The 13,682-nt window shown below is 49.8% G+C and overlaps 1 protein-coding gene across 1 annotated transcript; it reads right to left on the reverse strand.

Annotated features, from left to right (window-relative positions):
• Positions 1 to 132: 132 nt before the first annotated feature.
• On the reverse strand, positions 133 to 10,071 carry ALG1 (ALG1 chitobiosyldiphosphodolichol beta-mannosyltransferase). The gene is made up of 13 exons (XM_060648433.3): positions 9,844 to 10,071; positions 8,911 to 8,988; positions 8,692 to 8,795; positions 8,087 to 8,235; positions 6,544 to 6,633; positions 6,128 to 6,238; positions 5,575 to 5,696; positions 5,345 to 5,383; positions 4,972 to 5,031; positions 4,052 to 4,162; positions 2,734 to 2,848; positions 1,760 to 1,835; positions 133 to 687 (listed from the first exon to the last, which is right to left on the reverse strand). The coding sequence occupies exons 1-13, from the start codon at positions 10,049 to 10,051 to the stop codon at positions 556 to 558; spliced, it is 1,395 nt and encodes a 464-aa protein (XP_060504416.1). The 5' UTR covers positions 10,052 to 10,071; the 3' UTR covers positions 133 to 555.
• Between the last annotated feature and the right edge of the window lie 3,611 nt (positions 10,072 to 13,682).

Consider the following 13,682-nt stretch of genomic DNA (forward strand, 5'->3'; position numbering starts at 1 on the left):
ACAAACCTCCATAAATCAAAAATGAATTTTTGGCTCAGAAACAAGCATTTCATTTGGGCAAATAAAAACACAGATCAAGTATGTTTCCCCCCACCGGTGCCTGGACCCACGTCCATCACGAAGCCAAGCCTGTTGTACATGTGGCATGTCTTATTAAACTCTTACAAGGCAGCAGACTGCAGTGCCTGTCCTCAAGGCAGGAAAGACAATACTAGGGACACAACAGGGCAGATGCTGGGAAAGGCAGACACCGTAACAGGCCTAAGAGAGGTTGACAATACCACGTGCAAATAACAGGAAAGTAATAATACTGGGGGGAAAGAAAGACTCAGATCAGGAGGAGGAGTGATTGAGAGCCTCGAGGGAGGAAACCAGGGTTAACCAGTTTCTTGGGCCACAAACTGGGTCAGCAAAACATTTCATTCCACAGCCGTCATTCCAGCTGCTATCCACTGGGAGGCGCTGCTCTAAAGCGTTTGTCAAGGCCAGATAGGCTAGAAGAGGCTAAAAGGAATTGGGCGTCGCTCAGGAGCTCTCAATATTTGGCCCAAAGGGTCATGTGTCCATAACCAAAGGGAGCACGGTCTGCTTCCAGCTCTCATCCCAACGAAGCTGCTCTGATTCCCGGAGGTTCTGCCGGAACTGGCTTAGTTTGCCAGTAGGATCAGGAAACGCTGAGAAAAGCATCTAGAAGAAAAATAAAGACCAGAACTTACCTCATCACTGCTTCCCACCCCCAGGTCCCACCAGAGAGCTGTCCCTCCTCCTTCCCAGCAGCCTGGATTCTGGTCCCACTCCAATCACAGGCAGCCAGGCCAGTGATACTATTGAAACCCTCTGTCACTGCACTTCAAGAACCACTGTCAGTGTCCTGGAGCCCCCAGCAGGCCTCCTGCTCTGACCCAGCCTCCATGGAAGGCTTGGCTAATTAAATGTTCTCAAAACACAGCTCTGACCCGGAATATCCCCGGCCCAGCAAGCCCCCTCCTCATGGGGCACGAGAAAACCCTCACACCCTGGCCCGTGCTCCTTCCCCTTCTCTGCTCCTACTTAACAGTGCAGCCAGGCTGCAGCATTTTCCACCCACTGTGCCCTGCTTAGCCACAGGCCACTCCAGCAATGTTCTGTCCACCAAGAGCACCCACCCTCAGCCTCTGCCCAGCACCGTCCAGCCCACATGCTGGAACTAGGCAGTCTTCCAGCTTTGCTAAACTCTATCAGGAGTCTGCAAACTAAGCCAGTGGACCAAATTCGGCCCCCAGCTGTCTTTGTAAGTACAGTTTTATTGGAACACAGCCACACCCCTTCATTCACAGGCTGTCCGTGGCTGGTTTCATGTTACAGCAGAGACTATGGCAAAGCCTAAAACTTTTTCTATCTGGGCCTTCCCAGAAAGTTTGCTGCCCCTGGTCTCAACTGCCAAGAACGATGATGTATTACTTTTGTAGTAAGTGCCCTTTGAAGACACCCACCCACCCTCAGGGAAAGTTTGGGAAGCCCCCTTCACACATCCCTCCTACTCAGAACCAGTCGCTCCCTAGATAGAGCACACGGTCTACCAGCTCTGGCATCACCTGTGTGGTGTAAGCTCCACAAACCCAGAGGGCAGTCAGAGCATGTCCAGACCCCCGAGCCCACTGAGGCCCAGCCTCTGAGACCACTGCTCCCGGCTAGCTCTCGGATCCAGCCTGGCCGGCCACAGGAGCAAAGAATCGGGGGGCATGGGTCGGTGCCCTGGCATGGGGGCAGACGTGATTACCTGCAGCTGAGCCGCCAGCTCCTCAGGGCCCTCGAAGACCAGGCCATTTTCGTCATGTTTCACAAGCTCGTGTAAGCTGCAGAGGGAATCACAGAACCAAGAGGTGCCTAGAGAAACCCGAACCCTGCGGTGCCCACCCGGCCTCCCACACCACCCCTCCCACAGGCCAGGCAGGGGTCAGAACAGTCTGCTTTCAGTGAGTCTCAGATTTAGCGTCTGAATAGAAAAAAGGCCTGCAGGGATACACATTAAAAATCCAAAATGATTCCAAAGAGGAGGTACAGTGAACACACATTTGACCTTTTCTGCTATATGCTCTTTTCAGTGACTATGTGCTCAGCGAGTTCTCCATGTTTTTCTTAATTGCACAGCAGAGAAACAAGGTGAAAGGCAACCCCACTGGAGGTAGACTTGGCATATTAAGGATGACTTTGCTGGGTCACCAGGGAGTTGATGCCAATGTGCCCAGAGCTCAGGGTCTAACAGAGGCTATTTCCCATTCAGAGGCTGGCTCCTGAGCTGGTGGTGGAGCTACTATTTCTCTTGTACTGAACCTCTTGTAACACCGCCCTCTCCAAACACCCATCTTCACCAGGAAAAGTGGTGACAGAGAATTACACTCATTTAACAGATTCCAATTCAACTGTATGAGCTCAGAAAGAGAGAAATAAACCCAGGTCAACTGTGCAGTCAATACCAGCCACCCGTCTATCCATGAGCAAAGGCCCCCTAAGTAGAGAAGACACATGTTTTCTGTCGCACATCAGCTCTCCATGGAAGCCCACCCCTTCAATAGGGTGCAGCCCGCCCACAGAAACCCCAAGGGCCCTCCCCCCAGAGGACCACCTGGAAATGCTGCACAATCTTCCGGGGCAATTCCTTGAACAATTTTGACCTCACTGGCAACACCCCCCCTCCACCCCCACAGCTGATTTGAGAACCGAACCCCGGGAAGATTCAGTTTCTGCTCCTACCACTGGAAGTTCACGGCACACACGGGCAGACAGCACCCAAACATGTCCACCACCTTCATGGGCAGGTCCAGGCCGCTGGAGGATTTGTGCAAGCACACACCCAGGTCTGCCGACCCTGCAAGGTGGGGGCAAAGGGAGTGGTCAGAGCGCCACCCATGCACCCGTGGAACACAAACCCTGAAAGGACTGTGGATCGACACCCCAAGTGGGGAATGGAACGTGGGTAACAATGCCACAGGCTGGAGAAGGCCAAGTACACAGCAGACCTCCCCAACTGCCACTCCCAGCCACTCGGCCCTGTTTGAAAACTACCTGCCTGTCACGAGTAGTTTTCTTTAGTCAGACCCCCTTTGTCTACTTAACCACAATTTCTTTAAAAAGAACCTGTAGCAATTACTGCTTAAGGGGTTCAGAGTTTCCGCTTGGGATGATGAAAACGGTTCGGAAATAGGGCGATGATTGTACAACACTGAACATAATTAATGTCACCAAGTTGTACATATACTTTAAAATGGGAAAATCATTAAAATAGCCAATTTTTACTGTATGTTTTATCACAGTAAGGAGGGGGGGAAAAAAAGTAACAGAAAACCAGCTGTCTCTATGAAAATAAAGCCAAATAAACAACCTGACACCACTAAACACTGGCTAGAAAACTCCTGCCAACCAAAGGCTTTCCGCTGGAGACTGCTCACTGGCTGCGGGAAGATGAGGCCTTGGAGATACATCAGCACTAGGCCAGCACGCCCCTCCCAGAGAAAGGAAGACAGAGGAAGCCAGGGAAACATAGGGGAGTCAATGCTATTTAACACATTATTTCTACACCTCCCAAGCCACTGCCCTCCCAGACCTGGGGAACGTGGACCCCAACCCAAGCCCAGGACCAGCCCTTCTGCCCAGATGGAAAAGCAAGACTAAATGGAGGCCTTGGAGACTAAGAGGACAGAACCCTCTCAGATCCGTGGAGAAGAGGTCCAGGCCCCAAAGGCGGGAGGAGCCGGCACACCAGGAAACAGCCTGGATCTTCCCCAAGTACAGCCAAGAGCTCCTCCAACAAGTTCCTGGCACATGGCATCCCCCTGCCCCACGTGGCCCTTGAGCAGGACCCAATCCAGCCTCAGGCCTGTGTGTGTATGGCCCTTGGTCTAAAAATGACTTTTAATTTGTATAGGGTTATAAAAACAAAGAATATACAACAGAGGCAAATAAAACACTTACTATCTGGCCCTTTTCAGGAAAACTCTGTCCCCCGTACCGTAAGATACTCCTGTTTAACCCTCAGCTCTCTCCCTGCAGCCCCCCTACTAAATGTCCTTACCTAGAAGCAGGGGGTAGTCCTCAGCCTCCAGCCACGGAGTACAGACTTGGATGTGCTGGAAATGCTTCTGGCCGATGAGACCTCTGTAATACTCCTTCAGAGGCCCTTTGCCTTGCAGAGAAAATCTGAGTCACTGCACTGGGCCCATCTCTGGCTCCATCCCATGGCCTTGGGACTCAGAACCCCTGCACAGGTGTCAGGAGAAGGCCCACATTCTACAGCTGTGATCAGGTCCCCATGTGGCCCCTTCCAGACCCCTCAGGGGTATGCACCTTGACCAGTGAGGCCACGGCCCTTCCTCCAGCAACCTGCATCAGTGGGTCTCAGGCTGGGAAGGTGGCCAAGATAAACTCTGGCGAGGCACCAGAGTGCCAGCTGGAAACAACTTCTCACCCAGACAGGCCTGTGTCTTTCTTGATGCCCCAGGTGGCATGGTGTGTGCAGTGGGCTCCTAGCCACCCCTGGAAGCTCTGGGGCCAGGAAGAGGGGAGTATGCAAGTTGGGGCAGCAGGCCCAGGACCCTGCTTCAACCACAGCTCTCTGCTTCTCTCTCCCATCCTGGGCTACTCTGGAAGCAATTTTACATTGAACTCTTTAGTTTAATGTGGATTCTTTCATTAAAAAAAAAAAAAAAAGATGCCTGGAAATTGCTGCAAGAGTGGAAAGCTCAGCATCTCTGAGGCCATGCTATCCAAGATTCAACTAGAAACCATGCCCTGCTGTCAGGCCCCTCTGAGCCTCAGTTTCCTTCTCTGTCAAGCTGGTATAGAAAATCCTGTATCACAGAACTGTGGTCAGAATTAACAACACAACCAACATCACATGCCTGGCATGGGGAAGGCACACAATAAAGGGAGATGCCTTCATCCCCCTCCACTGCCCCCCTTTAATATGGGAACATGGAAGATCCTTGGCAATACCTGTTATCACACAGACCAGAGAAGGAAGGCTCTCTCCATCCAGGATCAGCTGTTCAAACTCTGGTGTATAAAAAAATAAATGATAACCAGGATTATCTTGTCAGGTGAGGAGCGGTTGGGGGAGCACTGGGGGGATGCCTCTCCCAACCACAAGATCAGTTTCCCAGAGGTGGCACTTCAGACCTAGGGTCTGGTCACTCAGTAACCCAAATGGGGATCAGAGGCACCATCTCCACCACCGTGTTCTTAGGCTGGCCTACCCAGTGGCCCTGGGGGCAGGAACATGCTGCCAAAGACACCATGCAAGGCCAGGTGAGCACCTCACAGCTCAAGAGCCAACAAGCCCAGCTCCTGATCAAAGCCACACACCTACTTTCTAATGCTGCCAGCAAGATGGAGAAGTCTTCATCTTCTGTAAGAAAAGAGACCTAAATGTCATGGGCTGGTTTCTAGATGCCTCCCTCCCAACTGAATACCTCCCCTTTCTCATCAGGGCCCAATGTCCTTAAATACATGTGGGGCACAGGCCTGGCAAGGGCAAGGATAATGCAGGCTTAGCCAGGTGCTCATACAAGCCCCAAGGGTCCAGAAGGGTCCTGAGACCTGTCCAGCTTGTGCTGCTGACCAACAGGGCCGGCCGCTCACGAAGATGTGTCACCACCCCACTCTGAGGATCCCGCTCTGTGAAAGCCGACCTCTCTGTGTCTGGGTCCAGGGGTTCTGAGCTGAGGGAACAGAAACAGATCCCGTGAGATGGTGTCAAGCAGGCCCTCGGGCCCCAGGACAGCCATCTCCTACCAGAGTGAAGCCCACAGGCTCCCAAAGGTCAGGACGTGACCATGTCAAAACCATCATCCATCCTCTGTTGCAAAACTCTCCTCTGTTGTTGCAGTGCAAAAGCAAGCAGGGACAATGCAAAAACGGATGCATGTGCTGCACTGTAATGAAGCTTTATTTACCAAGACAGGTGGCAGGCCTGTGGTCATAGTTTGCCAACCCCTGGATTAGTGGATTCCCAGGTCTGCAGCCAGAAGATGAGAGAGGCCAGGCTAGCAGTGAGCAGACAGGGGACATGGGGCAGCAAGGACATGGGGGAGAGGCCAGACAGTTGCAAACACAAGAGAAGGAAGATAAAGACTGGGGATGGGAGACCTACCAGGCCTTGAATGCAGAGTAGGTGCAGCTCAGCTTCATAAAGAGCCGGTGTTGCAGGCCCAAGGGCGTCTCTTTAAAGAAAGATGCTGGCTTGTCATAGACGGTCACAGCTCTGCAATGAGATCGTTGAGGGCTCTAGAGAGAGCCAGAGAAAAGCCTACGGAATACATGACCCAAGAGGATCCAGAAAATAAGAGCACTCAGAAGATCCAAGTCTCAGACAAGGACAAGACCTGCTTGGGGAAGCACAGAGACATGTTCTAAGACCAAAAGTGCATGGGCCATCTGGCCTCTTCCTGCTCCCTCGGCTTCCCAAACCAGGAACCCTCTCCCAGACCCTTAGGGATTTCTAGACACCCTGCCAATAGGACATAGTAGGCATTGCAGCTGGGACCCCTCGCCTCCCCAGGCACCTACTTGATGCCCCAGTTCTGTGCCAGATCTTCCCGCATCGAGTTGGTCACACACAAGTTCAGGTGTGACAGGCGCCCGCAGAGCTTCTCATACCTGCAAAGACGTATCACTGTCAGCCCAGAGCCTTGGGCCTTGGGCCCCACCACCACCATCACCACCACCTCCACATGACTTGACACCTTCTGATGCAGAAGAACACAGAGCTGGGGTCTCCCAAATCGGGTTGCTGGTGAGGCACTTTCCCAGAGTTTGTGCTGAGTTCCATCTGTACTATTATTTCCTTTACCCCTTTCTTTAAGTCATATCGCTTTTCAGCTTAAATACGGTTAGAAACCTTATGCCTAAAGAAGGGAAAATCTGGTCTCTCTTGCCACAAGAGAAAGAAATATAGTAAAGGCCTCGTTATTAATCTTAGCCACACTGTGCTCTTGCTGCAAAGGCTGTGGGGCTGAGGCTTGTGCGTTACCAAGGGATGGTTTTAAAAATGTTAGAGAGGCCTTAGTGACAGATTAACTCCCACCTGAGACTTGAGCCCTGATCTGAGGGCAGAACTGAAAGAGAACCAGAAAGGGAAGGAGCACACAAGGTTGTTCACTGCCACTGGTTTATCACAGCCGGCTCCTCACTCAGGATGCAGAGAAGGCGAGAGAGCTGGACAGCCCGGGACTGAATTTTGATCCTCATGCAACAATATTAGCTGTGTGGCAAATAGCAAAATGGCGCTCGACCTTGGTTTCCTGGTTTGTAAATGGAGAGTGACCACAGGACATTCTCACCAGGGGGAGTGTAGACTGAACAGGATAAAAGGCTTGGCCTGAAGCCTGACATGCAGCATGTACGCACTGATCGTTTGCTGCGGCAGCTGTTACCACCCTCAGTGAATGTCCCTCAGGGAGAGGCGGCAGATGTCACCCACTCAGGCTGAGAACATGACTCTTCCTGCTCCATGTCCAACCTGCTCCCACAAGCCCTTCTTCCCTCTCCCTGTCTCACTGACTGCAGCAGGCTGTTGCCTGAGTCCCATTGTCTAACAGCAGCCTCGGTTTTTATTTGGGCATCTGGTCTGGGTTCACCTGGGACCCCAGGTCTCACAGAAGAGCATTTCCCCTAAGCCTGAGACATCGGGTTACTGCAGCCCCCCTACCTCAGTGGGGTGTCAGAGCCTGGCAGAGGATCACAAGCCAATCAGAAAGGGTCCCTGTCTCCACTGAGCCTGTCAGTGGGGGTTTGAGTGCCGGGAGAGCTCCCAGCACCTAAGAAACACCTCCAGGACGGAGTGTGGAGAGAGAAATGAGAGGGGATCCTGACAATGCCATTTTGAGTTTAAAGTCAGCCACGTCTCTGGACTTTGCAGTTTTAGGGACCAACAAATGCCCTCCTTGCCTTAGGCTATTTCTGTCACTTGTAACCCAAGTCAGCCTAATTCCCCAGCCTTGCCCTCACCCACAAAGAGCACATAGGGGACAGCTTCACCAGGTCTCTGCACTGGCCCTTCTTCCTACCAAGGTTCAGGGAAGGTGTCTGCACCCTCTTCCAAGACCCTTACCACTTGGCCAGCAGAACAAGCGGGTGGCTGGAACCATGCACCAAACCCATAATGGAGTAGCCGTAGTTGTGCCAGTCAATGACGAGCTTGCTTGCACAAAGGCAGCCCACAAGCCAGCACACAGCAATGGCAGGCAGGCCCGGGGGGTTCTGGGAAAGAGACACTTGAATGAAGAGAAGGAAACCCATACCATGGTCAACAATAATAAACTGAGTGAATAGTTGCAACATACATAACAAAGAGTCAATTTATCTTTACAAACCTCCTGATAATTAATAAGACTCTCTTCTCACCAAAAAAGAAGTATAAAAGTCATAAAGGAAGGGGTGCCTGGGTGGCTCAGTTGGTTAAGTGTCCGACTTCAGCTCAGGTCATGATCTCACAGTTTGTGAGTTCAAGCCCCGGGTCAGCCTCTGTGCTGACAGCTCGGAGCCTGGAGCCTGCTTCAGATTCTCTCTGCCCCTCCTCAACTCACACTTTGTCTCTCTCTCAAAATAAAGAGACATTAAAAAAAATTTTTTTTAATAAATAAATAAAATAAAAGGCTGGGCAGTAAAGGAAACTTAACAATGGTTCCGAGAGAGCAAGAGGAGACTGACATTTACCTGGAGAAAGATGTAGGCTGCTGGCTCCCTGCACATCAACTTCCACAACAGGTACACTGACTGAAAAACAACTTTGACTCCATACTGAAAAATGTGGGGCCCAACTGCAAGTCAAAAAACACCCGTTACTCCAAAAGGAATTCTTGGCAATGTGCGGGTCCTCCCCTCACCCACCCACACACACAGATTCAAAGGAATCTGGAGTTGACAGCATCCTACCTGCAAGTTTCGGAAGTTCTGTCAAACTCACAATCTGAATTCTGTTGTTCTGCAAGAGCTCATCATAGGGTCTGGAGTCTGAAAAGAATGTCCCCTTCAATGCACTAGACAGGGCAATATAAAGTCAGATGATCCCCCAGCTCAGGCTGAATAGTGAAGAGTGTTTTTGGAAAGTAAGACTTCTCTCTGTTCCTCCATAGCCAGAACAGAGCATGAGGACACTTCTTGTCCAGAGTCTCCCCCAGAGAGGGAGGGCCTCAATGGTGTCCACCTTTATTTACTTAACACAATGTCTGGCACATAGTAGGCACTCAAAATAATCTAGAGTCCCTGAATGGTGGATTTATCCCACCATAGGGAGACCCCTAGGAAGTCTCACCCCACTCCTGCACCCTCCCACAGCAGAATCTTCAGGATGTCATCCTGAAGGAGGATGAAGGAGCAGACACCCCTGCTTTTGCACACTGAGAGTAAAAGGTGGAAATGCAGCACAATGAAACCTCTCCTGCCTGCACAGCTCTGCACCGAGGGTGTGGGATGGAGAGGAGACAAGTTGTCCCGTGAGACACAGCCTGACAAAAGTAGCCACAAGGAGCTATGGTTACCAGCACTGACCCCGGAGTCACACACACACTAGGTTCCAGTCCGTCTTTCCACTCACTAGGAGGATTAAGTGAGACTATATGATGAGTTCACTTAATTTAGCACACTCTTGGCATAAGGCAGGCACTCCATTAACGCCAGCTGTTCCTAGAGACCCACCCAGCAGAAGCTGAGCAGAAACCTGGCCAGAACTAGATAAACCCAATCTCGGAGAGCTGTCCGAGAGAGGAGGGAGAAAAGGGACGTCCCCGTCCCGGCCCCCCTGGGCCGGTCAAAGCCGCGGGTCAAAGGCTGAGGGCTCAGCCTCCCTCCCAGACCCCGAGCACTCACTGCAGAAGCCCATAAGGGTCACGGAGAAGCCGCTCTTGACAAACGACAGTGCGTGGTACTGCATGCGGGGGCTGCGGCCCACGTCGCCCAGCACCACAATGATCACGTGCCAATCCGCTCGCCCCCGCCGCCAGCGCTTCCACAGGACCAGCAGCAGCAGCAGCAGGGATGCGGCCATCACCAGCACGGCCACGCAGGAGGCCGCCATCTTGGCCGAGCCGGATGGCAGTCACGTGACGGCCCTCTGTGGGCCGGGTGCTCAACGCGCAAAGACCCAGCCTCCGAAGTGGGCGGAGAGAAGGAAGGTGGGGAAGTGGTTCCCTAAGTGGCGGCCCACCTCCCAGAGGCCTCCACCTCCCAGGAGCCTCTGGGGGCCAAAAATTAGTGATATTAAGGTAAAGCTTCTTCCATGAAAGGATCTAGGAACAATTTTTTTCAAAATTCTAAGATAACTTCAAAATACAGTGAAGCAACAATTTGTATGACTCTCATCAGCATAACGTTAAGAGGCCAAATGCCAGAGTATACACTGGCTGGTTCCACATATATATAATCAAAACCACACTTTAACTGTTAGAAGTCAGGAGAGTGACCTGCCTTCGAGGGTCGGGGAGTGAGTGGGAGGGAGCCAATGTGAAGCTGGTGGGTTCTCTATACTGACCTGGGTGCTGATAAGGTGGGGGTGATCCTTTTGACACAATTCATCAAGCAACAAACTTGTTCATTTTTCAGGATGTTATGTTGTACTTGAATGAAACACTTAAAATGTAAAGGAAAAGGACAGAGAAGGAAGTAAAAAATATGATTTTAAGTCTATGTCGTAAGAAGGGAAATTTTGCCACTGACCTTTTCATTTTACCTTCGAAAATAGTCACACTGAAGAGTTCAGTGTGTGTCCACGTGATAGCCTTTTCACTTTGAAATGGGTCCCCTTGCTAAGAAACATCGACAGCATGGTGGTGAAGCCACCCTCACTGCCCTGGGTGGGAGCTGCCCTAGAACCTACAGAACACCACCTGCCCGCCAGCTGTCTAACGCACTCATGCATTGGACAAGGAAACAAAACAGCTTCTCCTCCTTCAATAAGAGCCTAGACAGGCAGCACCTTGCAGATGTGTTTCCCGAGTCCCTAGAGCCCAGGTCAAGACTTGGCATATGCTTCCCACCATGTCTTGTGACTCCTTTTTTATGGATAAGGACATTAAAGGTCACACCATTAGTCAGTATGTGACAGAGGCAGGGCTTGAAATTTTAGCTAAAGAGGGAAAGGAAAGATGAGTACATATGTACAGATGGGAGAGAGAAGCAAATAGACACTGAGGGCAGCCTCCTTAATCCCTCAGATGCAGGTGTAGGGCCTGGGAGGCTGGAGCACATGCCCTGCCCACTCTCTCCACCCTTTTGTGGTGAGATGGGGCTGGAGTCTGAGACCTCAGCTTCATGGGTTCCATGATCTGAAATAAGCCACTCTCAGTCAGTTGGCTTTTCTGACCTATAATTAAAGGAGGGGACTTCTCAGCTCAGCCCCTCCTGTTCTGATGATCTATGAGGATAAGGACCAGGTTCCATGGGTATGACAAACCAAGAGTAAATGTCACATTCTGGAAGCTGAATTCCCAGTTGGAAAACGAGTGAGGATTGTTTCTCTAGGGAGAAAGGGACAAGATGCATCACCAGCTTGGGGTGCTTTGGAGCTCAGCCAGCCCTGGCTTGTTCTCCTTGCCCACTTGGCATACATCACATGGAAAATTCAGTCCTTCCAGAGGTCAGGAGGGGATTGTTTCCCCTTCCAGAGATGGGAGGTTGAACCCTAGCAGGATCACCTCATGGTTAAGCTGTGGATTCAAAGATCGGAATTCCTGCACACCTCATACTAGCTGTGAGTCAATATGTCACAAGAAGTCACTTACCCCGTCCCCTAGAGCCTCAGATTTTAAGTTATAAAAGGGAATAGGAAAAATACCCACTTCAGGGTTGTTTTAAGGATTAACTAAAGTGGTGATAGTGACAAGTCTTACCTGGAACATTCATTCTCAATGGTACACCCAAAAGAATAAAAAATAGTTGTGTGTGTGTCGGGGGGGGGGGGGGAATCTAGCTCTTTTTATGTATAAGGCACAATATAGATACAGTACACACAAAAATATACAGTATAACTGCAGTATCATGGGGTTACCACACAAAAACATATGCATGAGGAACTCTCATACATCATCACTGGTAGGAATATAAAATGATGCGACCCCTGTGGAAAATCCTTTGGTGGTTCCTCAATAAATTAAGCATAGAGTTACCACAGGACCCAGCAACTGCATCCTAAGTATGTGCCCAAGAAAATTGAAGACAGGTTTTGGAACAAAAACTTGTAAATGAATGTTTATTCACAATAGCACAAAGGTGGAAATAACTCAAATGTCCATCACTTATGAATGAATAGGACATAATGTGATCTAGACACGGAAGGGAATGTTATTCAGCCATAAAAAGGAATGATGTCCTGATTCATGCCACCACATAGATGAACCTTGAAAACGTTATGCTGAATGAAGGCAGTCAGACACAAAACATCATATATTGAATAACTCTCCATTTCTATGAAATTTCCAGAATAAGCAAATCCATAGAAATGGAAAGTAGATTAGTGGTTGCCAGGGGCTGGAGAGTTGAGGAGGCTGGGGCGGGGGTGGTGGGCAATGGGAAGTGACCACTAATGGTTACAGGTTTCTTTGGGGGAGGGGGAGGAAGGAAAATATTTCAGAATCAGACAGAATCAGACAGTGGTTGAGCAACCTTGTGAATATACTTTAAAAGACACTGCTGAATTGTACACTTTAAAAGGGCGAATTTTATGGTATGTGAATTATATCTCAATAAAGCTGTCGTTTCTAAATGTTCAGGAAAAAATGTATAAAAAGGCTGGCAGGGGTGGGGGAAGGAAGGACAAGAATGAAATTAAATGGTTGGCCTACAGCAAGCCCACGGAGACCATCAAGATGCACATTTTGGTGATGGTATTTTTATTATTTTTACAGATCTGTAATCTGTTAACTGCAGCCCTTGGGGCCAGATATGTTTCTAACTTCAGAATTTTTTGGACTTTAACATTATTATGGTGCACATCACGTAACCATCCAGCAAAGTTCAGGATAGCACCTAGTAAATGAACATTAAAATTCCCACAGGAAAACAGATGTGCTTTCACACTGAATGAGCTAATAAGGGCTGAGGGTCTTCACTGTCCAATACAGAAGCCATATGTGATTACTTGGCTCTTGAAATGAAGCTAGCCTGAGTTGAAATGTGCTTCGAGTATAAAATGCCAGATTTCAAAGACTTAATTTGAGAAAACTGATATTTTTAAAAATGTTACAAGGTTGATCATGTTTATATTGATTATAAGTTGAAATGATGTTTTGGATCCATTGGCTCAAATTAAATAGATCATTAAAATTCATTTCACCTGCTTTTCTTTACCTTTTTTTTTTTAAGTTTATTTATTAATCTTGAGAGAGAGAGCATGAGGGCGGGGCAGAGAGAGAGGGAGACAGAGAATCCCAAGCAGGCTCCACGCTGTCAATGCAGAGCCTGACGTGGGGCTCAAACTCATGAACCATGACCTGAGCCAAAACCAAGAGTCTGACGCTCAGCTGGCTGAGCCACCCAGGTACACATTCTCTCTTTTTTTTTTTTTTAATTTTTTAACGTTTATTTATTATTGACAGGCAGAGATAGACAGAGCATGAGCATGGGAGGGGCAGAGAGAGAGGGAGGGAGACAGAATCTGAAGCAGGCTCCAGGCTCCAAGCTGTCAGCAGTCAGCACAGAGCCCGACACGGAGC

Source organism: Panthera onca, chromosome E3 (assembly GCF_046562875.1).
Source record: "Panthera onca isolate mPanOnc1 chromosome E3, mPanOnc1 haplotype 2, whole genome shotgun sequence".
Taxonomy (NCBI): Eukaryota; Metazoa; Chordata; class Mammalia; order Carnivora; family Felidae; genus Panthera; species Panthera onca.

Coding starts and splice junctions, on each gene's coding strand:
- ALG1 (XM_060648433.3), bottom strand. CDS start 10,051: ATGGCGGCCTCCTGCGTGGCCGTGCTGGTGATGGCCGCATCCCTGCTG. Junction 4,163..4,971: donor TCTGGTCTGTGTGATAACAG/GTATTGCCAAGG, acceptor TTTCTCTGCAAG/GCAAAGGGCCTCTGAAGGAG. Junction 1,836..2,733: donor TGTGCCGTGAACTTCCAGTG/GTAGGAGCAGAA, acceptor TTCCCTCTGCAG/CTTACACGAGCTTGTGAAAC.